Source organism: Mustela nivalis (genome assembly GCF_964662115.1).
Source record: "Mustela nivalis genome assembly, chromosome: 8".
In the NCBI taxonomy this organism is placed as follows: domain Eukaryota; kingdom Metazoa; phylum Chordata; class Mammalia; order Carnivora; family Mustelidae; genus Mustela; species Mustela nivalis.
In genome coordinates this window covers 81,595,925-81,623,273 of record NC_139027.1, presented here as the reverse complement: position 1 = coordinate 81,623,273, position 27,349 = coordinate 81,595,925, and the positions used below count along the sequence as shown (strand labels likewise).

General features: G+C 40.5%; 1 protein-coding gene across 5 annotated transcripts in view; it reads right to left on the bottom strand.

Moving 5' to 3' along the window:
* Nucleotides 1–9,309: 9,309 nt before the first annotated feature.
* IL1R1 (interleukin 1 receptor type 1) overlaps nucleotides 9,310–27,349 on the bottom strand; it is a 73,077-nt gene continuing 55,037 nt past the window's right edge. For 4 of the 5 annotated variants that reach the window (XM_082747141.1, XM_082747142.1, XM_082747143.1 and 1 more), the window contains 8 exons: nucleotides 27,084–27,273; nucleotides 26,100–26,268; nucleotides 24,136–24,201; nucleotides 19,131–19,248; nucleotides 17,392–17,543; nucleotides 14,832–14,975; nucleotides 13,910–14,077; nucleotides 9,310–12,557 (listed from right to left, as the gene is read on the bottom strand). In XM_082747141.1, the coding sequence (XP_082603267.1) occupies nucleotides 12,139–12,557; nucleotides 13,910–14,077; nucleotides 14,832–14,975; nucleotides 17,392–17,543; nucleotides 19,131–19,248; nucleotides 24,136–24,201; nucleotides 26,100–26,268; nucleotides 27,084–27,273 (1,426 nt within the window). In that variant the 3' untranslated portion in view covers nucleotides 9,310–12,138. Of the gene's footprint in view, nucleotides 12,558–13,909; nucleotides 14,078–14,831; nucleotides 14,976–17,391; nucleotides 17,544–17,770; nucleotides 17,897–19,130; nucleotides 19,249–24,135; nucleotides 24,202–26,099; nucleotides 26,269–27,083; nucleotides 27,274–27,349 lie in introns of those variants that run through there. The other variant, XM_082747144.1, reaches the window with a different exon arrangement.

The following is a 27,349-nucleotide window of genomic DNA, read 5'->3' as shown; positions in this document are numbered from 1 at the left end:
TTGGGGGCATCCTTTGGGCTCACACTCCGAGGACCGCTTTGTTAAGTTATGAAAGGAGATCTTTATTTCTCCTAACATCAGCATTAAATGAGGTTCCTCTGCATGTGCACATTTTGCCAGGTTTGTGTCTTCCCCCATAACAAAACAAAGGTGTTACAATGGAAGCTGTCAATTTATACCCATATAGAACTATTGTTACAAGCAGTATTAGAAGTTATTTCCAAATTTTTCTTAATTTTTTTTCAAGAAGGCTGTATTCTTTTTTTTTTTTAAGATTTTATTTATTTACTTGAGAGAGAGACAGTGAGAGAGAGCATGAATGAGGAGAAGGTCAGAGAGAGAAGCAGACTCCCCATGGAGCTGGGAGCCCGATGCGGGACTCGATCCCGGGACTCCAGGATCATGACCTGAGCCGAAGGCAGTCATCCAACCAACTGAGCCACCCAGGCGTCCCAAATTTTTCTTAATTTTCATTATCTGTTTCAGTTTCTACCTTATGAACAAATGTGGATCATATCTTGCTTTTTTATAGTTTGAGTATAGGCACGAATGCCAAGTCCAATCAGTATAGTTGCCCCAAAGCTTATGAAGTTTTGAGGGGGTCACCCAGCCCCCTGGCAGCACCTCTTATGGGACATTTCTGGTATTTCCCTTTTGCAGGTGAGGCTCTGGACCAGAAACTGACACTTCGAGGGATGGGTTCTATGCCAAGTGTGTTTCCTGATACAGGGAAAACAAAGCACATGGCTTTGAAGGCAGAGCTCATGTGAGGTGGGGGTGGGCAGGATTATAAACTTTACAATTAAAAACAACAGAAAACCAAAATATTTACTGCAGGCTCTCAATTACCTTAAAAGTTTGGAGAAGTCTGATAACATTGTTTACTAATGAGAAAAGGGGAGGAAGAAATTCAAACAATTTATTTATGGAGCTTCTAAGCTGGCTTTGTTCCAACCCTGAGAAAATTGTTTTTTTGTGCAGGAACTTCCTGAATTCAATCACTTTATTCTTCTCTGATTTTCACATTTAAAATTTTCCTTTTAAATGGGCATCATGCAATAGTTAACAGCTAAGTAATTCAAATCAAGTCCTAGGTCATGTGATCAAGACCCAGCTTCAGAAACCACGATGACCAAGTTTCCTGTATAGGTGTCTCTCCCTATTATCCTATTTAATGCTTACCATTCTGGTGTGTGTGTGTGTGTGTGTGTGTGTGTGTGTGTGTGCGCGTGCGCGCGCGCGCATGTGTCCCTTAAGCAATATAAAGTATGATAAGTAAATATTTTGAGTTGTTCTGGTTCATGCAAGGTCACTACTGTATGACTTACCATTGTATGAATGTACTGCGATTTATGTATCTGTCTCCTTTGGACATTGTTTCCAATTCATATTTGCTCTTAAAAATAGTGTAGTGGTCGGGTGTTGTGGTCAGGCGCCAGTCAGTTAAGTGTCAGACTCTTGATTTTGGCTTACATCATGATCTCAGGGTTGTGAGATGAAGCCCGAAGACAGACTCTGCACTGAGCAGGGAACCTGCTTGAGATTCCCTCTCTCTCCCTCTCCCTGTTCATGCACTGCCCCCGCCTCTTCCCCCTCCCCCCTTCGTCTAGGTGAAAAAAAAAATAGTGCTGTGTAAATATTTTTGTAATGTTCTTTTGTGCGGATTTTTGGGAGGTTCTCCAGAGAGTAAAATTGCAGTGTCTTTGGGTAGGTGCATCTTTGTATTAGAAAAATCCCACATTAACATCCTTTAGAGGATAGGAGTTTCATCCTTTCATTTGGTAATGTCAGAAGGACTTTGCCTCCTTGCCAGTTTTGTTAGCCCAATGATGTAGAAGCTATCTTGTGACCTTGTGACTTGATTTTACATTTCTCTAATTCCTAGGAAGATGGGACACCTCTGTCTCTCTTCATTATCCATGCATGTGTCTTTCTGTGAATTGCTTGTGTGTGTCGCCCTTTTACCCACCTGGTTGCTTGTCAGTTTTTCATCTTGTCAGTTTGCAGATAGCTCATTGAGTCCTACCTCTAGTGCCTCCTGTAGTTGATTGCCTTCAAAGGGAAGCACAAATGTATCTCGTTGCCCTCTTCCTGACCGGGAAGTCAAACACCAGAGGTGCCCCTTATCTATAAAATAGGGATGATTAGAGGTCATTTGTGAAAACCTCCTTGCAGAGTGTCTGACAGCAACAGAAACTTGATGAGCGAGGATACGGTTTATTCTCATCCTCCCACTGACCCATCCTCCTCACAGTCTTTTCCAGTTGCAGACATTTTTGCAATGGGAACATTTTTGGAAGTTTTATGCTGTTAGGCAGAAGCCATGGGCAATGGACTCTTTCCAATTGTTTTGTTTTGTTGTTGTGATTGTTTTCTCAAGTGAAAGAATTCCTCCAAGGATTCATCGCCTCATCCTGAGAGCAGGTGTGAAACAACAGTCTCTGGGCGAGGGAGGCATTGCTGAGTTCAGGTTGGTTGAATTTTACCCTCAATCTAGTTGCTCACACAAGGCTGTGTTGCATATATGGAAGAGTAGCAGGACGGTGATTTGTGGCGAAGGTCTCACCTATGAATGTACATTTTACATAACGGACAGTGGCTTTTCTGTGTTCTAGTTAAATATCTAATGATTTCCCACTGAACCAAACCTGCATGTAAAGTTCTCCAGGGATAATGAAGCAGAAATATGTTCTCGTGTAACAGGAAAATGCTCAGAAACCCAGATTAGGCTAGGGTGAGGGGGTGGAGGTTCTGCCCAGATCTTTATACCTTTAAGGTTCTTATGTTCTTACATTTGTCCTCCCCGGGAGACTTGAAATCTATAGTAGCAATGCTATGGCAGGCTGTTGTTGCTGAGATGACATGAACTTCCAGAGACGGACGAAGCTGCAGGGCAACAGCCTTTGGTTTCCTGAGGTCCCTGGCCGGCCCTCTCCCCCAGGCTCAGTGATCAGCTAGCTCCTGGGCTCACACGCTGAGCACTCACACAGCCCCTGCCACACACCGGAAGACATTCTTGAGTGCTGGAAACAGCTGTAGAGAAGACAGATCCTCTCAGAGCTTGCAGTCCCGTGGCTGGTGTGTGTGGGGACAATAGATATGGGAGAGTCACTGAGTAGGAGATGGTTTACGTATTCACATAATCATAAAGAGTAGGAAATATGATGAAATGATAGCATGCTGGGAAAGGCTTCACTAAGGAAGAGATCCCATAGCTGAACTGACGACAAGTAGCCCACCAAGTAGCTATCTGGGGAGAGAGTTCTCCTTCTAGTAGGGACAGCTAGCATAAAATCTCTGAAGGAGGGGAGCATTGGCACATTTCAAGATAAAATAAGACCTCATGCTACTTGACTTCACTTACATTAATTTCAAAACCAGGAAAAATTAATCTGTGCTGTTGATAGTCAGAATGGTGATTTCCCTTGGGGCAGGGGCTGTATGTGTCTTGAGGGGGCACATGATGGAAATGTTCCAGTGTTGGGCATCTTCCTTTCTCAATTTAAATGCTGGCAGTGTGGGTAAATTATGTCTGTAACACTTCATGAAGCTGTTCCTATATGTTCTCTTCTCTAAATGTAGGTTATACTTCGATTAAAAAAATCAAAGAAAATTTCCCCTGGATGCTGTGTGAAGAATTGGTTATGAGGAGTGGGGTAGCAAGAGGAGAAACATGGCCCCAGGTAAGAGGCTACAGGAGTAGACCAAGAAAGAGGTGATGTGGTTAGGTCTAGGTCAGTGATGGTGGAAATGAACATATGGGGACCCATTTGTATACCCTTGAATGTCTCTCTGTTCTCAATTTCAGTCTACCTTCAGTCTGATTCAGAAAATCACAAAATCACAGGGCTGGAATAGAACTACAGTTTAGCTCTGTGTTGGGTAGAGTAATATGCCCCCTCCTATACAAGGGGCATTGCATGGTGCAATCATCAAGATTTCTAAATCCTCATAATTTAAGGCCTTTTATGTTACACACACACACACACACACACACACAAAATCATAACAGCCTTCCCCCACACCCGCCCAGCACCAGTTGATCTGGCTCAGGCATTGCCTCCCACTAGAGACATCTGCTGTATATCACCTGGTTTAATCTTGCATCTGCTGTTTGGATTTCTTCATATCCCTGCTTAACTTAGATTGGGAGGAATTTATTCTCTCCATGGCAGCCCAGTCCAGTAGCAGGCCTACTAGCAAACCAATCCTTCCGAATGAGAGGAAGAAATGTCATCCACTTAGGGATTATCTTTATACCCTGTGGGTCCATAGAAAGAAGAACCTCGTCTTCCACATTGCCACACATCTAATGTTGCTGATGTTCCTACAACGGTCCTTTTCCCCAGACCAAGTACCTGACATCAGAGACTCCACCAGGTCACAAGGCCACTCAGCTGCTGGCTTATGTCCTGGCCTCTGACAAATGGAGGACATGGGACTTCCATCACTATAATTATAAATGTTCAACTTGTGTCAATATAACCTATGGTCTGACTGGACTTGGGTGCCATTTTGGCTTGTTCTTGCCCCACCTTGCTCATTCATTCATTCATTCTAGAATTACTATTACGAGAACATCATAAATACTTTTTTTCACTTTTGTTGCTGCTAAGCCATCTTACCGCACCTATACTTACACATTCTTTTATTGTAAGTGAAGGGTCTTACATTTATCCTTAATCAATGTCATCTGTTGGCTAAAATCTGTTGGCTGAAAACTGGAAGTAATCTAGCTGTCCAAACAAAGCAGAAAAGCTAAATTATGGACCATCCATTTGATAGATTTAATTGTTCCTCTCAGATCACATCTCAAATAATAGTAACATGGGCAAATATTTTTACTAAGTTAAAAAAAGTTAGGGAATTAAACTGCACATATTAAATGATCTCAGTTGTATCAGTCAAAAAACAATAAAATGTTAGTAATTAAGGGCACCTGGAGGGCTCAGGCTGTTAAGCATCTGACTTCTGCTCAGGTTTTGATCCTGGAGTCTGGGATGGAGTCCTGCCTCCAGCTCTCTGCTCAACGGGGAGTCTGCTTCTCCATCTCCCTCTGCCTCCCTCACCCACAACCCCATTGCTCATACTAACTCTCTCCCTCTCTCATACCCTCTCTCAAATAAATACATAAAATCTTTTTTTTTAAATGTTAGTAATTATTGGGTGCCTGGATGTCTCAGTGGGTTAAGCCTCTGCCCTCTGCTCAGGTCATGATCCCAGGGTCCTGGGATCGAGTCCCGCATTGGGCTCTCTGCTCAGCGGGGAACCTGCTTCTCCCTCCCTCTCTACCTGCCTCTCTGCCTACTTGTGATCTCTGTCAAATAAATAAATAAATTTTAAAAAATGTTAGTAATTATTTTCTTAAACATTATATTTATTTGTCAGAGTGAAAGCACAAGCAGGGGGAGCAGCAGGCAGAGGGAGAAGCAGGCTCTTTGTTGAGCAGGGAGCACAATGTGGGGCTCCATCCCAGGACCCTAGGACCATGACTAATGCTCTGAGCCTAACGGACTGAGCCACCCAGGTGTCCCTACGTATTTTTAAGTTGTAAGGTTATAAATGACTTTTTTCTTACTTGTACATTTTAGAAATTTTTACATTCTCTCAAACCAATATTGTTTTTATAATACAAAAAGTTTTTTTTTTCAATTCATTTAAGAAAAATGGTTCTAATACCAACAACTTGCAGAGGGATTCCTATCCCCGCTTGCTAACAGCCTCTGTAAGCCTTTACTCCCTAATTCCTGCATCATCAGGTTCCACCAGCCAACATTTCTTGAATGTCCTCCCACCCAAAATCTCTGATAACTCCCCTATACCATCTCCGAATAATAAAGAGCAGATATTTCAGTCAGGGATTTAAGGCCTTCTACGGTACAAATTCATTTCCTGAAGTTCCATCTCTTCACACTTTTCTCTTTGGCTAGATTTAAGTGTTTTCTGATTTTGAAGTGTTCTCAGTGTCTGGTATAATGTGAGGCAGATAATCAGCACTTTTTTTTTTTTAAGATTTTATTTATTTATTTGACAGAGGGAAATCACAAGTAGGCAGAGAGGCAGGCAGAGAGAGAGAGGAAGGGAAGCAGGCCCCCTGCTGAGCAGAGAGCCCGATGTGGGACTCGATCCCAGGACCCTGGAATCATGACCCGAGCCGAAGGCAGCGGCTTAACCCACTGAGCCACCCAGGCGTCCCGATAATCAGCACTTCTAAAACAATCCAAAAGTAAACTTGAGAGCAAAACTATTTCCCCTGCGTTTGGGAATTTGAGGGAGGACATGGAGTCCATCTTTAGGAAAGAAGAAATCCAAAGAAAGCAGGATTACAGGACGTCCTCTAACAATAGCGTTCAGGCAGACAACCACCGTGCACGGCTGTGAAGGTGACGAGAAGCTCGACTCTGTCTGAGGCTAAGTAGGACAACTGAGGTAAGATACCTGAGGAGAGATACAGCAGCCGCCACCAGGCAGGACTGACTGACCACAGAGTGAAAGAAGTGGATTCCCTTGGGTGCTGTTCCTCAAGCAATGCCCCCACCCCCACATACTAAAGAAGTCCCAGGAGTCCCAGTCTTAGGCTATATTTAGTGAAAGGAAAACCAGGGAACACTATGGAATGGTATCAGTGCAGCTTGTCCCTGATCCAGAAGAGGGATCCCAGTGACACTTGGGATCACTTCCAGGTCAAAGGTTCTGAGAAAAACAAGCTTCACTGACTTTCACTCTCAGTCAATTCATCTTCCAATTCCCTGCACAGGCTGGGTTCATGTTGGGGGTAGCCTTCTACCTGGGGCCATGTTTCTCCTCTTGCTGGCTTAAGGTGAACACACAGGGTCTGTGTGCTTTAATCAGCCAAGACCTGAGCAACATGTGTCAAGATGAACATGTTTTTTGTTTTGATAGGTTAATACTCAACTTTATTTTTTTTAATTTAGTTATTTTTTTCAGCATAACAGTATTCATTGTTTTTGCACCACACCCAGTGCTGCATGAGATCCATGCCCTCTTTGGTTAATACCTACTTTACATAGTGTTCTCTGTTTCCTGTAACTCTTCCTCTCCCTAAAACAAATATGTGCACACACACACACACACACAATCATATTTTGGCTGTAAAATAAATGTTGATACAGCAAAAGAAGATCCCTCTCACCTATCTCCCTGTGTACATTTTTTATGTGTGATCTATTTTTCCTATTTTATGAATTCTGGTTACTGTCGTGATCCATTTGTGCATCTTATCTCAGTGAAAAAGGAACAACTAGCCCCATCCCAATTCCAGAACATTCTCTTGCTACCTGCTACCCTCTCTGTGGCTTTCACGTCAAGCCCAACTCACCACACTCACACATTCTACCTTGAAATGTGTGATGAAAAGATTTTCTTCTGACAAATTAGCTTGAGGAAATCTGACCTGGAATGATGTGCAGTTCAAACCTGCATTTTTCCAGGATGAAATGTACATTAAAAATAACAAGCCAGATCCTGACTTGGTAAAACTGAATTAAATACAAGCTATTATCATTTTTAGAAGTTAACTCCAAAATGATATGCTTTTTTCCCTGCTCAGCAGGGAGACTGCTTTTCCTACTCCCTCTGCCCCTCCCCCTGCTTTTTCTCTCTCTAATAAAATCTTAAAAAAAAAAAAAAAAAAAGGAGATTATATACCTTCCTCTCCCTCCACACCCAAAACCCCAGAATCTGAAAAAGATACATTCAGGATAAATGGATTATTTTGTTGTCGCTTTATCTGATCAAAAGGCAAAATTAAAAAAATATATATTTTGAGGTTCTTTCTCAGATGCTGGACAGAGGCTTTCCACGCATAAAAACCTTGAAACACAGGAAGTTCTATTTCACAGATGAGAAAACAGAGGTACAAACCAACAAAGTGCTTTGCTCTCGCTTCAAAACTATGACAGTGCAGGAATTTATAACCAGGAATTTTTCTACCAGAGAACATCCTGACTAAGAAACATTTCCAAAGAGCAAAAAACAAACAAAAAACAAAGCAAAACAAACTGTATTCTGAGGAAGTTATTTGGCAAAGAGAATAAAAATCCTCATTCAAAAAAAAAAAACAACCCACTTTTAATTATTTTTTTAAGATGATTGTTAGCATTGACATGTTTGTTTGTTAAAAAATATATTAAGTGGTAAAATAACCAAAATCTGGTGGAAAGCTCTCTGAATGTTTCTGGTAAGAAATTCTGTAGAGGCAAGTTTTCTGGATAGCTGATCCCCAAATTTTCAGAGGTTCTTGCATTTTTTTGTTTTTACTGAGAAATCCTCCAGGAATGTGTGAAATCCCTTTCTTTAGAAACCAGATATCCCTTCAAGTTCCTGGGCAGCAGAGGGCCAGTGTGAATGAGCATCAGTCACTGGTCCTCGGTGACACAGTAATGCTGATCCTCAGTCCTCGGTGACACAGTCACTCGGGGGTTGATGGGAGCAGGGCTCTTGACCTCTGTGTCACACAGCTTCATCTGAGCATTTGTACTTTATTTTTCCAATGGTTTGACTTCCCACTTCCCTCGGTGTCAGCTGCCACTTCTGGTTTGCAGATTCTCTTATGCAATTCCATTCTATTTGCGGATTCTAATATGACCAAAGTTTATTCATAGAACTGCTACTAACCAAGCTTCCATTTACTGAGGACCTGCTGTATGTCAGGCACAGTGCCTGTCAGAAGATACCTCATCCTTCAAATCCTTATACAGCTCTATGAAGGAGATATTATACCCATTTTATAGGTGAGGAAACTGGGGCTCCGATAGTTTGTCCACATTTGCACACCGAGGAGGCAGAATTTAGGGTGGGCCTTCAGACTCTGGGCTGACCTGCCTCCCTTGCGCGTGCTCCCTGGGTGCTGCCAGAGACACCTGCTTGTGAGAAGAGCTGGGAGATGAGAACAGAGCAGCACTGACGGGCCAGGGCTCTCTCTGATCCCTAGAGTTCCTGAGCATTTGTGAGCTTGCGCTGTGGACACCATGTTGGCTGATTTCGTTCATTTCCAGTGTCAAAGGAGAAATACAACAGAAACTTTTTGAAAAATGTAAAAAAGTCCATACAAATGCTGCCCTTAACTTTTTTGAACTAGTAAACAGCAAATAATTAATCCATTTTAGAAGCAAGCAGACAGGTAGACTGGCCCTGAAGCTACAGATGGGATTCAGGGCTCAGTGGCTGGCTAATGGCCTCCAAATACCCCAGGCACCAGGGGTCCCCTCCCTACATCAGACCTGGGAGTGTGGTCCAGTAAGCCCAGGACATGGCCATGCAGAAACAGATTTTCATGAGAATACTCAATACCAGGTTTTGCCAATTTTATTGGAAAATAAATTCAATCCATTGACCAGTGATACATGCTGTACATGAATCAGGTGTTTTACTGTATAAAAATACTTGGTATCTGCTCATAATCGTATAAAGACATTTCTAAAAACCCTTCATTATTAACCAGTAAAAATATAATTTATCAAAAATACCACTGGAAAAAATGGCTCAATAACTTTATCACAAATACACAAAGAGGCGGTAGGAGAAGGAAAATACAAATTCTGCTAAGCCAGTTTTCACTACTGGCGAAAGGCTTTCTTGGCAAACTTCCCTTCAAACACTTAGGCTTACCACCATCAGATAATGCAGTAAAATCTAATTAATGAGGAAGGCCTGAAAGGAAGAGCTTAGAAGAGGTTTTGGGGGAAAACAATAAAACAAAGGAAGTTCCCAGAGTACTAAGAGTGTTGCTCCTTCCTCCGGAATCCTCCCCTGGGAAATGGGAGTGACATGGTGACATGCGCTTTCCTGTCAGGGCTCCTCCTGGTCCCAGGCACATCCCTTGATTATTGTCCCTCCCTGAACTCCAGGTGCAATGCCACTGGTAATTCTTGGTGGGTCTCCCCGCTCCTTATTTTTCTCGCCAACTTTGCTGCTAAGTCTAGGTTTCAGAATTGGCTTCCTTGGTGCAACACACACAAGTGTATTTTATAGATGACAGACTAAAAATCATCAGCAACCTAGGTTTTAAGTAGCTGATAGGCCTTTTGGAAGGACAGCCCCAAACCCCAGCCCTGTGTGTGCTGCCAAATAAAAATAAGGCTATTTTTTTGGAATCAGCAGTTCCAAAACCGTGTTATTACTCGAGGCTGCCAGCTCAGATCCAAGAGAAAGCAGGGGGAAAGTGAAGAGGCAGAGCATTCAGCTCTGTTTCTGTCTAGCTCTGACCACTGAGGGGGAAGGGGATACACTGCACCAGTTTGCGTTCAATTGTAACAATGAACATTAAAAATAAAAAAACAGAAGGCCTGTCCATGTCCATCAACCTTTAAAATGGGGCAAGTGGCATGTGAACTTGGCTTTTCAATTTTCAGGGGTTTCTCTAAGGAGTACCATCAAGTTCTAAAAAATAGTTTCCTATACCAAAAATCTAACTTGCTTTCACTTTTAATTCACTAAGAAATATTTACCTTTCAGGAAAGAATATATGAAAGCAGAAATAGTTTTCAGAAAACCTAACCAGAATTTTCATCAATTCCAACACTCAGAAGTTTAGAATTTGGTTTCTTAAATGCAAGCCTTCCTAGACTCAGCCACCATCCTGGAAAACAATCATTTCTTCTCACAAAAGAGCTAGGGGTAGGACTGAAAGGGACATTTATTGACCCGAAGTCAAGTGTTCAAGACACTACTACACTCAAAGCCAGCAACACCATTGTGAGCCCTAGGTCCGACAGCACTAAGAATGTATTTTTTTAAAAAATAGGTCACTTGCTCTCTCTTTAACATTAGGATGATTATGAAACTTAAATCTGATCATCTGTGGGCATTTTTCAGTAAGAAAGCCCTACCCAAATCTACGTCAAGTAGGCAAATTACTTGGAAGGCACCCAGACGAGGAGAGACACCCACAGCCTCCCGAGCCAAGAGCAGAGTTTCCGGCTGGAGACAGAATGCCTTCTCATAAAGTGACAGCCAACAGACTAAGTGCTACCAGACTCAGAGGAGAGAGCTGGTGTCCTAGGGCAGTTTCCTAGGGAAATCTCTTAAAGAAAGAGAGCTGGAGTAAATTTCAAATTTCATAAAACTTTGGTCCGCTGGAGAAAATTCGAGAAGGCATTCTGGTCAGAGGAGACAGGAGAAGCAGATATGAGGGAGCAGGAGTGGTGGGTGTGAAGGCACACAAGGCTGACTTGGGAATTCACACAGCAGGATGGTGACGGGAACAGCCATGCAGACAGACCGGGGAAATAGGGCGTTGGCTCCTCAACCAGGAGCAGCCCCGCAGAGGGCTTTTAGTAAGAGCAGGAGAGCTTTCAGTAGAGCGGCACTTCATGCAGGACACCTAATCAATCTGTGGGCCTGGAGTGTGGCAGAGAGGAGGAGGAAGTGACTTGGAAGCTGTCCTTCCAAAGAAGCGATGAGTCCAGTGGAACGCAGAAGAGGAGGGTAGAACAGAATGGTCATTCCAGTGAGGGAAGCATGCAGAGCTGGATCAGGTCTCTGCAATTCCTGCTTTACAGTCTCTCTCTCCAGCACAAAGCTAAGGTTATTTCAAAAACATGCAATCCTGAAGAATCCCTCTTTTCACCGAAATGAGAATTATAAAGGTCTGTAAAATGAAATGCGGTCTTTGGAAAAGGAGAGCTGGCTGTCGATGCATATGGAAAAGTGCGAAGCAAGTGGAAAGTTCTCCTACCCTCGTCTGTGAAATACCAGTCTCATTTTGCCAAGGAAAGCCAGTGGGGGGGGGGGGGCAAGGATCCAGGCAGTACCCAGACTGGGCCACGGCCCCACCCTTGGACTGTAGACAACTTCATAAAACCGTTTATAGATGCTAAATATTTCCTGCTAGTTCTTCCCTCTCATTTGCGGTCCTGGTGCCTGTTAGCAGTCCAAACACTCAGGCAGGGCATCTGTTGCTTTCTAAAAGGATTTCCAAGCCCTCAGTTCTGAATTGGGCTGACCTGCTATCACCACCACATTCTGTTCCCTTAACGATTTGATTCCAGATGACCTCAGGGATAAGGGACACCACAGGTGCATTTTATGACTGTACAGTCAGTGGGGGCACAGCCCAGCCTACAATGCCTGAAGACGGGAGTCACCCAAGGAACTCTGGGCCAAGCTTCTCCCCTGCTACCCGAGAGGCACCTGCACCTCCTTCTGCAGTGTTTTCTTAGAGTCTGGCCTTGTGGCCCAGGAGAGAAACTGGGGTTTGGATGAAGGGGGCTGCGGCTGGACTGGCATATTGTATCTGACGTTCTTCCAGAACCTTGTCTTTGCAGACCATGACCCCTCTCTAAAGTCCCCTGACCAGCGTATAGCCCCATGTTTCTGCCTGATGAATTTAATGGTTTCTGGCATTTTTTCATAGTCTTGGATTTTCTCCAGTTCGAGCAGGACAACTTTAATTCCATCCTGAACAAAAGCATTGTACATGGCTATCTGCTCTTCAGATGAATTCCCCAGGCAACCCAATCCTGTTGCTTCTGGGACCAAAATGACAATCAGTCTTCTGCTTTTCCTTATGTTTTCATTAGTGACGTCAACAATGTCTAAAAACATGAAGCACAGTAAGAGTGAGTAAAATTTCAATTAATAATCATTCTCTCCCACACCAAAACTCCACAAGGTTTTTCCCACCCCATCCCTTTTGTCTTCTAATGCTCTTATCCCATCCTTTTTTTTTTTTTTTTTTTTTTTTTTTAAGATTTACTTATATGAGAAAGAAAGAGAGAGCATGAGCATGGGAGGGGCAGAGGGAGAAGCAGACTTCCCGTTAAGCAGGGAGCCTCTTTGGGACTCTATCCAAGGACCCTGGGATCATGACCTGAGCTGAAGGCAGCTGCTTAACCAACTTAGCCACCCAGATGCCCCCTCTTTTTTCTCATCTTAATTAAGATGAAAGAAGTTTCTGATTTTACAGACCAGCTCAAAACCTGACCCACAAAAGCTGAATATTTCATTTAGGACTCAATCTATTTCTGGTAGAAATATTAAAACCTTAAACCATTTGATTTCTTCCCCTCCTGTGTTGCTGTCTCAGGTGGAAAGTAACTATTGGATCTAACTAGTTGTGAAGTTTTCCAAAACTAAATAAACTTAGTTAATTACTCTACCAGCAAAATATGAGAAAAGTAAGTATTTTGCATTTAATAGATGTGAAAATCGCCATCACACACCACCAAGGAGGTTCTTAAAATGGCCAAATCTGTGTACCTACACTGTGGTCCTTCTAGAAAGACGAACTAACTTTAGCAATTATTATTATTATTTTTAAATTTCTTTTCAGCGTAACAGTATTCATTGTTTTTGCACCACACCCAGTGCTCCATGCAATACATGCCCTCCATAATACCCACCACCAGGCTCCCCCAACCTCCCACCCCACCCCCACCCCTTCAAAACCCTCAGGTTGTTTTTCAGAGTCCATAGTTTCTCATGGCTCACCTCCCCTTCCAACTTCCCCCAACTCCCTTCTCCTCTCTGTCTCCCCTTGTCCTCCGTGATATTTGTTATGCTCCACAAATACGTGAAACCATGTGATAATTCACTCTCTCTGCTTGACTTATTTCACTCAGCATAATCTCTTCCAGTCCCATCCATGTTGCTACAAAAGGTGGGTATTCATCCTTTCTGAAAGAGGCATAACACTCCATAGTGTATATGAACCACATCTTCCTTATCCATTAGTCTGCTGAAGGGCATCTTGTTCTTTCTACCGTTTGGAGACCATGGCCATTGCTGCTATAAACATTGGGGTACAGATGGCCCTTCTTTTCACTACATCTGTAACTTTTGGGTAAATACCCAGGAGTGCAATTGCAGGGTCATAGGAAAGCTTGATTTTTAATTTCTTGATTATTTTTACAACAAAGACTTTTACTCTTTTCCACGACACACTCACCTTCCCCAACATATGCATCCCTTCCATAAATGAACAGTTTATATCCATACTGTTCTTCTAAGACCTCAGGCAAGACTTTAAACACAAAAATATCCGAGGGACAGGTGGACCCTTCCCCAAGAGTCTTTGGATATAGTATGTAAGCATCATAGATCTTTCCATCTGAAGCTAGAGGAGAAAATGTTAAATATTTAGATCCAAAAAACGGAAAGAATTGGTAACATCAGTCTTCCCAACATGCAGTTCAGAATGAATTATGAATTTGTGTGTGTGTGAGCGTATGAATGAAGCAGCTGTACCAAAAATACAGTAACTTCTTAAAGTGGTACTCTCCTACAAGTCTCTATTTTATTGTGTCTCACTCTGAATGTATTCTTTATTACTGAATGGCCTCCTCATGGGCAGAGATTCTTTTCCTCTTGGCCGGGGAACTATCCTTAGCAACCTGGTCTTATCTTCTTTCCTGTGTCTTAGCCTTGAATTCTATCCATTCTTTCTTTTATGTAGTATTGTAGTATTAATTTTTTTTTTTGCAAGGTTTAAACAAAAGAGAAAGCGAGAGCTTCCCTGATGCATGAAAATCATCGTTTCTTTCCTCTGAAGGCAGATCGTGGGGACATCTATGTCCTACCCATCAAGGGGCCAACCCTCAACATTACTAAACTGGACCAGCAAACAAATGCTCTGAAATGCCTGTTTATCCCTCTGTGAGGAACACGAAAGCAGAAACTTGCAAAGCAATGCTATTCAGCCTGTTCAGTCCCCAAACAATAATGATGTATAAGAGTAACTACTATGCTTGCTTGTATATGCCACTTTTCATTTTAAAATTTAAGTAAAAAGTTTCTCATTTATCTTCTGTTATCTCTTAACTACCCCCTCTCTCCAACAAGGAAAAGTTGCCCAGAATACAAAATCATACCTTTTTGGGGGAGAAAAACATAGCAAGAATCCCGGTACCAAAGCACAATGTCAACCTTGAAGATTTTGTAGATGAAAACAGAGCATGTAATTATTACTGTTAACATGACAAATACACCAATCGTGTGCTTCCTGAAATCAGGCACTATAGCAGAGAAGAGGAAAAAAAGATATTAGAACCAAAAGAATTAAAAATTTGGACATACCAAATTAAATATTATCATCTCAGAGAAACCATTTTTGGGACTGTTCTGCCATCCCAAATCCCAGATAATATTAACGTATTCATTATTATCACTTAATAAAACATACTAATGTACAAAGCCATCTAGAATTGATACTTTATAAAACTGAGGTGCACTGTATTAAACTTCCACCTAAATTTTACAATACAGTTGACTCTTGAACAGTACAGGTTTGAAATGCATGGGTCTTTTTTACAATACAGTTACTTTTTTTTTTTTTACAATACAGTTACTATAAATTATGATTTCTTAATAACATTTTCTTTTTTCTAGCTTACCATATAGTAAGAACACAGTATATAATACACATAACATACAAAATATATATTAACTGTTTATTGGGTCAAGAGCAAGCTATCAGCAGTAAAGTTTTGGGGACTTGAAGTTATACTCGAATTTTTGACTGGGATAGAAGTGCTGGTGCTCCTGACTCCCATGTTAGTCAAGGGTCCACTATATACGATAACACAGAAAAAGTGCCAAAGCGCATAGGATAGAGCACTTCAGAGTAAAACAAGTCAAAGTCACTCAAAACCCTACAGAAGTTTCTGGAGCTATAAGAATCAGTTGAGGAAAGCTGAAGTCTAGGGGAAAGGAAAGAAGGGGCTTAGGAATGCCAAACAGAATGTGGAATGTGTCACTCTTCCACATTCTTCTAGCTTCATTCCCTCCAATGATTACAGTGGAGGAGAGGCAGAGTAGCAAGGTGAAGGAAAGTAAGGGGGTATGGTGTAGAGAAGAAAGACGAAAAAAGTGCCTTCTAAATGTCAGGGCTCATGTAGGCATCCAGAAGAGAGAGTCTAAAAGCTCTATTATTTTAATTTCCCAATCTGGTCTTTGATCCATCTGCAGCTGATTTAAATATGAAATAGGAATCAAGATATATACCATTTTTCAGACCAATATCCAATTGGCCCAATGGATAGTTCACACTAATAGCCTTAATTATGGTAGTTTCACACAAAATCATGATACCTGTAGTGTAAATCTTCCAGATTTGCTATTTTTATTCAATACCACCTTGATTATTCTTGCCCCTTAACAGTTCCATATGACTTTAAAAATAAACCTGCCCACAACAACACACCCACATAAACACATACCCAAACTTGCACAAATACTGTTGGAATTTTGATTGGAATTTTTTTTGAATCTATAGATTCATTTGGAGAGAACTGATATCTTTATAATACAAAGTCTTTCAATCCATGAACATGGTATATCCTTCTACCTATTTAGGTCTTTTCTAATTTATCTCAATGATTTTTTTTAGTTTGTATCACAGAGGTTTTAAATAACATTTGTCAGGGGCGCCTGGGTGGCTCAGTGGGTTAAGCCGCTGCCTTCGGCTCAGGTCACAATCCCATGGTCCTAGGATCGAGCCCCGCATCGGGCTCTCTACTCAGCCGGGAACCTGCTTCCTCCTCTCCCTCTCTGCCTGCCTCTCTGCCTGCTTGTCATCTCTCTCTGTCAAATAAATAAATAAATAATCTTTAAAAATAAATAAATAAATAAATAAATAAATAGCATTTGTCAGATTCATCCTAAGTATTTGATAATTTTTGATACTATTATAAATTTAATATTTTAAGTTTAATTTCTATTTGTTGTTAGTATTTACTGACTACATAGAAATACTGTATGTATGTACATATATGTGTTTACATGTAGAGAGGCACTAGTGATCTTGTTAAATTCATTTCTAATTCTAATAGTTTGTCTATAGGTTTTTAAATTTTCTCCCATGTACATATTCATAAATACCCTATATTTAATCCAACTACAAATAATCAAAATATTTCACAAATATTTTTAATATTGTGTTTGATTATATAATTGAAAAAAACCCAGTAACTTCTGACATCCTCTCTGGAAAGTGGATATTTAGGCTTCCCCTGTCTATTATGCTGTCATTTACTTAAAATGTTCATTAAATACCTATGATATGCCAGATTTTAGTCACTACTAGCTCTGGAAATAGAATGACTATTACGATAACTGGTCAGCACCATTACAGAATTTAAATCAATAAACTAAGTATGACAGATACTGTGACAGGGGCATAGGGTTCTCTGAAAGTATATAACAGAGGCACTAGCCTTGTCTGTTTGGTCAGAGAGCTTGTTAAGGGCAGGCAAGAGGACAGAAAGCTTCTAGGAGAAGAAATGGTACAGCTGACAAGTGAAAGAATAGAAGTTTGCCAGGTTAAGAGTCTCCAAAAGCATTCCAGGCAGAGGAAACAGCACTGCAAACCTCAAGGTCATAGACTCTTGCAACAGTAAACCAAAACTGCATTTCAAATATTCTGTTGTTTACCTGGATGTATTAATTGGATATATGCTGAACTTAGGCCATCTGTATTCTTGGCTATACAAGTAAATGGATATAGATAAAACCTACTTTCCACTTCTGAAATATTAAGAATGGTGATGACTGTATCCTTTCCCCTTTCTGAAGGATTTTTCACTCTGTTCAAAAGAGAGAGAATAAATGAAGTTGTTTAGGGAAAACTATAACTGAGACACATATACATGGTTTATCTCTTTATTCACCACATGAATTGCAGCAGAAATTATCACCAGCCCTATGCACAGGAATAATAATCATCAGGCTGTTAGCAATACTGATCTGAGATTTTATAGCGCAAAGACCACTGTCTGTAAAAGACTTAGAAGCAAAGATCAAAGTAAAATTACCAGCTTCCAAGAAGAAAAAGATGGATGTGCATTCTAGTCACCATGAGGGCACAGAGAAGAATGCATGAGACGAGGAGCCTGGAGCAGATGACCAAGGAGAATGCTAAGGAGTCGGGAGTTGATCCCTAGAGAGGAAACAGAAAGCCACTAGAGACTTGAGACGTGGAGCCCCTGATTCTTGGTCTCACTTAACGAGTCCTTCCTAAACTTTTTAAAAAACCAGAATACAAACTCGACAAGGCAAGAAACAACAAATGTTGGAGAGGATGTGGAGAAAGGGGAACCCTCTTACACTGTTGGTGGGAATGCAAATTGGTGCAGCCACTTTGGAAAACAGCATGGAAGTTCCTCAAAAAATTAAAAATAGGGGTGCCTAGGTGGCTCAGTGGATTAAAGGTCTTTGTCAAATAAATAAATAAAATATTTTTTAAAAAACTAAAAGTAGAACTACCCTATGACCTGGCAATTGCACTACTGGGTATTTACCCCCAAAGATAAGGGTGTAGTGAAAAGAAGGGCCATATGCACCCCAGTGTTCATAGAAGCAATGTCCACAATAACCAGACTATGGAAAGAGCCGAGATGCCCTTCAACAGACGAATGGATAAAGAAGATGTGGTCCATATACACAACGGACTATTACTCAGCCATCCGAAAGGACGAATACCCAACTTTTGCATCAACATGGATGGGACTGGAGAGGATTATGCTGAGTGAAGTAAGTCAAGCAGGGAAGGTCAGTGATCATATGGTTTCACTTACTTGTGGAACATAAGGAATAACATGGAGGACATTAGGAGAAGGGAAAAATGAAGGGGGAGAAACCGGAGTGGGAGACGAGAGACTATGGACACCAGGGAAACAAACGGAGGGTTTTAGAATGGAGAGGGGGTGAGGGGATAGGCTAGTCCGGTGACGGGTATTAAAGAGGTCATGGATTGCATGGAGCATTTGGTGCTATATGCAAACAATGAATCATGGAACACTACATCAAAAACTAATGATGTACTGTATGGTGACTAACGTAACACCATTAAAAATAAAGAAAAAAAACCCAGAACAACATGAAGGGTAATTCAGGAAAGTTGCTTCATTGGAATGTTATAACATATTTATCCAAATTCAAGAGAAAGCCTTCCAAGTGGTCTGTTATTTGCACCACAATGACATGTACTTTTACCTGAAGTGTAGAAGATCTTCTAAGTCCTGTTTAGCTCAGCAAAACTCAACAGGGACAGCAAAACATCAAGGGCCCATCAACTAACTATCTCTATCCAACTAAACCATCAAGGTTGTATACATTTCATGACATGAAATTTAATACCAAAACTTCTCTGTTACATATTTTAGCATACTTACAGCACATATTCCTCTGCCAGCACTGAGTCGTCCTCATCAATTGCTGACCCATTCCACTTCCAGAAGACAGAGTCACTAAACTGGCCACTGACATTGCAGATTAATTGTAGCTTGGATCCTGCAAAGCAATGTAGTTTTAATCTTAGCAATTGACTTTTATCTGATCTATCTAGATTAATAAATGGCCATTGAATAAAGATTTTAAATTATAGAAAAGTACAAAGAAAAAGAAAAATTGCCCTTAAACCCACCAGTTGGAGATAACTGTGATTAGTAACTTCATGCCTCTCATTCCTCATCTTCTCTGTGTACACATGCAATTTTTAAAATGGAGTGTTATGGTCTACCATTTGCAAATATTGTATCCTGGCAATTCCTGCTCATGAGATCAGCCTTCCAAAATAGTCTGTTTCAAGGCCGTTTACTATTCCATAATACAAATACATTATGATTGATGCTTTTCCTATTGCTAAACACAATTTGTTCCTAATTTTTTCACTATTAGGATTAATATTCTAATGATTATTCTTGCACATCAATATTGTACATATACTGAAGCACTACTTTGAATCTGGAACTACAGATTTAAAAAGCTAGCCCCCCGACCCAAGTGACACTATATTTGACATCACTTTTTCCAGCAGTATAAGTGAGTGCTTTTTATCCCCTTAGTCCCCAGATTCCAAATACTTTTGGTCATTTACCAACAAGAGAAAAAAAAATTCCATTTAAATTTTCAACAGCATTGCTTGAAATCAGGGTGAATGAATGTGTCCTTTATAAGTTTAGTATTCATTTGCCTTTAAGAACTGCTTGTTATGGGCGCCTGGGTGGCTCAGTGGGTTAAGCCACTGCCTTCAGCTCAGGTCATGATCTCAGGGTCCTGGGATCGAGTCCCATATCGGTCTCTCTGCTCAGCAGGGAGCCTGCTTCCCTCTCTCTGCCTGCTTCTCTGTCTACTTGTGATCTCTCTCTCTCTGTGAAATAAATAAATAAAATCTTAAAAAAAAAAAACAAAAAGAACTGCTTGTTATGCCATTACTTAATTGAGTCTCATATAAACCTCATTGTTGTGTGGGAGCTCTTTATAATAGCCATGATATTAACTCTTTATCATGCATGAAAACTATTCCAAATACTGTTCAGAGTTCACTGCTTTCCTTCTATTTTTATTTATGGAAATTCTTTGAGTACAGGTATTTTTATCTTTTACTTGGTCAAATTTCTGTTTTATCTGTTCTCACAATTTTTTCTAAAATCGGGAAAATATGTACATTTTCATTGAGGTATATATAATGTTTTCATCGTTTTGATTGTTTTAGTTCTTTACTCTATCTAGAATATAATTGGGTATGGTATGAGGGAGAGATTTAACCTAAGGCTTTTGTCCAAATAGCTGACTGATCATTTCCAGAACCACTTATTGAATAACAATTTGTAATGCCACTTTTATTAGAAAATAAATTATTTATTTGAGACTTTCTTGATTTGAATGTGTATACTGATGCCACTGGTACCACAAATCTTAATTACTACAGTGTTAGGGTAAATGTTAGCATCATTTCTATTACAGTTTTCCTTAATTTGGTGTTTCTCAAGATTGTTTTCATTACTGTTCCCCTTTGGAGCCTTTTAAGACATTTTTATCCTAACTGCTTCCCTCCCCGTGAATTTTTAATACCACAGACACAGTATATCGCTTTAGATTTTTTTCCACTAAGAACAAATTTTCTCCCCATTGGAAATAAGATCACTCCCACTCTGTTGATATGTAAGCTTTAAATCTCAATTTTCCTGAGAGGTCAGAATTTGTGCGGTTTTTTTCTCTCCTATAAATTCTATATATTTTTTAAAGATTTTGCTAAGAATTTTATAAACAGCTCTATGACTTGTTGCAAATGGGATCTCTTTGCCCATTATGTTCTCTAGCTGGTTATTGCCAAACACGTTTACCACTTTAGAATATCAATTTTAGTCACTTGCTTGCTTCTACAAATACTTTTATTTTAATAAAGTTAGTATAGACAATGTCCATTTAAAACCCCTATACCTAGGCCAAAAAGTACAAATAAAATAAAAAGAGCAGTGCTCTGTTGCATACACTTCTGCATTAAAAATTTTATTAACTACTTATGAAAATCACAAGTTTTCAGGGAGTCTTATGACAAGATCTTTCTTTAATCTTCAGTGAAGCCATCTTTGGAGTTAGTCCCTATCTTCACCATCTCTACGGCCCCTCAACTTCAGCCCAGTATTCCTGTTCTTTGGGGCCGACCCTCAAATTATAAAAGCAGCTTTAAGTTAAGGAAAGACCATTTTTCCACAGTTCAGTTCTCTGAGAAACTTTCATCTCCTACTGAAAGCCACATGTCCAGAAGGGAAGTAATCACGAGCCAGAATTTCAGGGCCAGTTGGAAAGCCATTATGAACACTAGCATCAGCGAGTTATTTACCACAAGCCTGAAGACGCACAGTCCTGGAAAAGGGTGGCCCCTCTGTGCACATGTGTAATTTGTAAAAAGGAGAGGGCGACAGGAACTGAGGCTTCATCACCAAAACTCAGCGCCAGGAAAACAAACGATAATAACTAATGGACACCAGAATTCACACCACCAGATGCCTTAAGGAGGGAAGGGGACAGTCTTCAATTCCATCTTGAACACCACATGCCAAAAGAATTATTTTTGAAACTAAAAGAGGATTGAGGGGAAAGAAGAAAACAAAAAAAATAATATCTAAACTGTGGTATGAACTCCCTGTTTGTTCCTGATAAACTTCAATCACAACTTCCCCCCTTCCCAGCTCCCCTGGACTCATTATCAGCAATCCTCTGACCTTCAAAGAAAACCCTGAGTGAATTCACGGGAACATCCGGTCTTTGACAGTAGGATTCTTTGAGTCCCTGAGATATGTCGTCCACCACTGTCACTTCAAAGTGAATCTCACTGCCACCATGTCCGGTGACTGAGTTTAATGTACGCTCTTTCCTTCTCATCCCTCAAGTCCCCAGTTAAAGGTTTTGCCTCCTGGTTAAACACAGTGATGACCGCTTCACCCAGAGTCTCCTCCCTGCAGTAGTGGTCTCAGGGAAGCAGGACCTCGCTCGGGGACTTACAAATCCATCTCTTCCCCACAGCATACCTTCACTACACCTTGAATATTAATTTTGTATCTGGCCAATTAATAATATATTAATTCTAACCTCTCCCTGGTAACTCTCTTGAAAGTAATACACACATTATATGATCTGAAAATAATAAAGTCCTTTTCTCCATTACAGTAAGCATGCCTTGGTTCTTTTTATGTATGATGGTATCAACAGGGCACTTCTAGAATATGTAAAGCAATGATGGTTATTTGGGCACCTTTGCTTGGAGGGTCTAAGCCTGTAGAACGTCTCACACTAGTGTCATTGTCCATTAAGAATATTAGGGACTGGGACGCCTGGGTGGCTCAGTTGGTTAAGCAGCTGCCTTTGGCTCAGGTCATGATCCCAGCGTCCTGGGATCGAGTCCCACATCGGGCTCCTTGCTCGGCGAGGAGCCTGCTTCTCCCTCTGCCTCTGCCTACCATTCTGTCTGCCTGTGCTCGCTCTCTCCCCCTCTCTCTCTCTCTGATAAATAAATAAAACCTTTAAAAAAAAAAAAAGAATATTAGGGACTATTAGTTTGAATCAATGTTATTTATTAAGTTAAGGAAGTATACCCCAGTTCTATTTTTCTAAGTCATTTTATTGGTACTGAACCTTAGCATAAGCTTGTTTGACACCCTTCAGGATAATCATATGACAGGGTGACATGTGCATCTGGTCAACGGGGTATATTAAAATAATTATTTCCTAACATAAAGCTATTTTTTAGATTTGGAGATCAATGCCACCTGAACTTCAGAAGCCTAAAATGTATGCCTCTAGAACACGAATTCTAAACAGAAGCTATGGCCAACAGGGCAAAAAGTGATTCGTGAGGAGAGGGCAAGAAAATCCTAGATATTGCAATGGTTTGTGGCCCGGCAAAGTGCTGTGGTAGAGCAACAGATATACAATAGATCTGTGGCGTTAAAACTAAGAAGGGGGGAACCTGGTTGATTCAGTGGGTAAAAGCCTCTGCCTTCGGCTCGGGTCATGATCCGGATGGAGCCCTGCATTGGGCTCTCCACCCCGCACTGCCCCCTCCGCCTGCCTCTCTGTGTACTTGTGATCTCTGTGGTCACAAATGTTTTCCTTCTAATCTCCATACAGCTATTCACTGTCTTCATGCAGTGACTTTTACAGAAAAGAACTTTGCATGCCAGCCTGGCTTTTGATCCTCTGATACCAAAATCTGTTTTTATATTTGGACCAGTGGTTTTCAAGAGAACATGCGGTGATGGGAAAAATGTTCTATATTTGTGCTAATATGGTAATCACTGGACACATATGGCTATGATGCCCTTGAAATATGGCTAATGTGACTGAAGGGCTAATTTTTAATTGAACTAAATTAATTAATTTACTTGATTTAAAGTTACATGTACATAGCCACATAAGGCTAGTGGTTACTGGATTGTATAAAGTAGGTCTGGATGCTTATAGGATTATGTCTTTGCTCTTGAAATAAAAACATTTCACTGACTTGATGGTCATTCTAGAAAAATACTTTTCCTTTTTGGTCTGATATCCTGCCCTTCAGTCTAAAAGCTTAGTTCTAATCTTAAGAAATCCATCCCATGCCAGTCAGATAAATTACATTTCTCATTTCTAGTCCTGTTGAACTTAGCCTTTGGCTGATGTTTTCATGGGTAATAAACATCCACAGGAAAGTGAGGGCAGGCAAATCAGATGTGAGTAGATCTCTGCTAGGAGAGGCAGGAAACCGAAAAAAACATTTAAAGACATACTTTGTTTTTATTTTCCCACTAATTACAGATCTACTCAGTAAACGGTTTTGGTGATGTGTAGCAAAGGTAGAGTTTATCTTGAGTTCAAAATAATGATTTCAGCATAGGGTGATTGGAACCCACTTACCCAGCCCTACTTCCACCGTCTCGTTAGCTGGACTCACAATTACAGGCCTCAGAGGCTTGTATTCTTCTGAAAGACAAACATCCACAGGGCTTCTTAGTCTCTTACAGATCAGAATCTCAACTGATGACAACAGTTAGCAAAATGTACGAAGACATACCACGTGGCGGCGGCCCAGATATGCCCCCACGTGCCCAAAGCATAGACGGCAGGAGACAGAAGACAAGAGATGAAGGAAAGAGGCCAATGTGGATGTCACGGCTAAGTACAATGCCTGCTGGTAAGCCTGGGCCCTGCGCAACCCGTTGAGTTTGGTGCTACAAACACACACATCACAGGGACTCCAGACAAGTGCCTCTCGTGAAGCAAATCAGAAACAGCAAGTAGCTACAGAGAGGGACTTCCGTGGATGATGCATGAACCGGAGACACCACCCGCGCTAAACCTGCTTCTCTTTAGTAACTGCAGTCATGACCCAAGAGTGCAATGCCAGGTGATTTGGCAGAATTTATTTAAAAGGGCAGCAGAATATCAAGGAGCTCCAGAAATTTGTCTGTGTTTTATTTCCAAAAAGATTGACTTCGAAGGTCCATCTGTGGCCAAGCCTGAGAAACTATGAACTGAAATGCCCAGTATTCCACCACAGTAAAAAAAAATAATAAAAAAATAATAATAATAATAGCCTCCATTAGGGCAGGATCTTGTCTCTTTTGTTCCCTAATGTATACCTAGAACAGTGCCTGGTATATAGTAGATGCTCAATTGATATTTTTGAGTCTGTTCTATGCAAACAAAATATGACCTCTTCTCTGAAGTATATTATTTCTATAAAAGGGATCAGAAAAGGCAGAGTATTTAAAATATATTTGACCTATTAAAAAAATTCCCTAGTTCTCTCTAAAATTCTCTCTGCTGGTCTGGTTTCTGTATATCAAGAAAGACAAACCAGAGCTACCCCACAGCTGCTAAGATGGTTGTAAAGTAAAGGGCGTTGAAAATTATAATTCACTAATGCTTATAGGAACTAGGCAAGGAATTCATTTTGATTCAATAAAATTAATGTTTGAAATATGTAAGTTATTAGAGAATTGAGAAAACTTAGCTCTGTGTAGGGTGATTGTGTTTAGGGTTTACCCGAGACAGTCCCCATCTATGCCAGTTGTCCCAGCATAACCAATAATAAGGTCCCTTTAACTTTTAAAGTCATGGTTAGAGGAACTCTTGTTACTGAAAGTTTACAAAATCTATTTACAGAAAGGCTGAGCATTCTGCCCATTCCCAGGTAATTTTCTTGTAAAATCACTTTTAAGGTGAAACACAGTTAACAGAAAACTGAAAGCCTCGGGAATATTTACAAGAATAATTATCAATGCCTATTTATTTCTCCTTTGTTTTGCACCAGGCACATGATCACAGGATGAGCATACTTGGTCACTAATCTTCCCAACAACTTTGGAAGGTTGTATCATCTTACAGAGGAGGAAACAGGCTTAGAGAGGGAAAGTAACTGAGCTAACAAGAAACTAACAAGAGGTACAGTACACTCTAGGAATGCAACACATTCCAAAGCCCATTAGCATCCACCCCATCAAGATCAAGTAGATGTTCCTTACTGCTAGACACTCAGACTCCCCAAGCAAAAGCACTCAGGACTGCCCTCCCTCATACTCTAGTCACAAGGAACCCCAGAGCTCTCTGGAAGAACCATCTTCAGCCATGGCAAAGAACAAGCCTCTTACTTCAGTTGGAAAACACAGCTCTTACCCTCTAATTAGCACTGCATCTGAAGCAGAAATGCAAAACGTGTACACAGGATTAGCAACAAAAAAGCTAAAGCCATGCGACCTTTGGCAAGTTATCAAGCTTCTCTTGGGTTTATTTTCTCCCTAAACAATGAAGGTACCATTAGAACCATGGTTACTGGGCCTTCCCAGATTCAAACTCCTAGGATTAGAGCTATGACTCACCTATAGTCTTCAGTTCTATAACCCGGGTAACACGATATTGCTTTCCCAAGTACATGTAGAATATTCCACAAGTATATTTCCCATTATGTGCTGCAGTCACATTTGCTATAACGAGTCTATCTTTCACTCCACTAAAGTATAAATTGTCAAGAAGTAGAGGTTTGCAATCCTAGAAAGATGGAGAGGAAGGAAGTATTAAAACCAATTAATGATTTTCCCCAACCTACTACCAGCAAAAGAAACTCCATTTTTCCATATTGGCAAATATTTTATGCATGGGGTGTGTGTGTGTGTGTGTGTGTGTGTGTGTGTGTGTATGTATGTATATGTACATATTCATATATATTCATAGATATATATATTGAAAACCTCAGGAAAATTTATAATAAATCATCATACACCCGTTTTACACCAAACACATGACTGCAAGCTGAGCACATATATGAATATATATGACTATGTTTCTTGTGTACGAGTTTTAATATAGTATTTTTTTGTTTGCAATAATCCCAATCACATTTCCAGGATATTAAATCTTTATGCCTATGAGCCTTGCACTTTGAAGACAAGTGAAGACAAATTTACTTTGCAAGGAAAACATGTTTGAGGGCAGAATGCTAATGCCACAGTTTCTTAGTAATGCTATACTTCCTTTCTGCGTTGATATTAATTATTTTGTATTTCTTAACCTCTAACAAGACAATTCCCCATGTAAGTTCCAACAAACTAGGTAGATCAAAGTTACCAAAACATGAAGTAGAATGCTACCCAATCCAGTTTCAAATAAAATTAACAGAAAGTAAGACTTTCATTAAATGTATGCAGTCTAACAATTTAAAAAAAAAAATTCCTATTAAGTTTCACCATGCAAAAGCAACCAATACGCCAAATGAAAAAGCACTCTGCAGATTCACCCTATTGTGTAGGTCAGGAAACTTTTCTGTTTGCTGGAAAAGTAAAATACCATATTGAATATAAAATTACCTTCTGCCACTGTATTTTTGGTAACTCATTATTTTCATCTTTAAAAAAGTCCATATAGGGACACACAAGTTGTCCATCTGCTGCAACAGGTAGTCTCTGCGTAAAGATAGTTTCTGTGTTGTAACACAAGTTAGGTTCATGCTGTACAAACCTAATGGTTGTTTTAATTTTGAGGCAGTAAGTTGCATTCCTAAAATCAATCAAAATAGGTGAATTCAGCACAATTAAAAATGTTTCTGTCCTTACCTATTGCAGGCACACAGAAC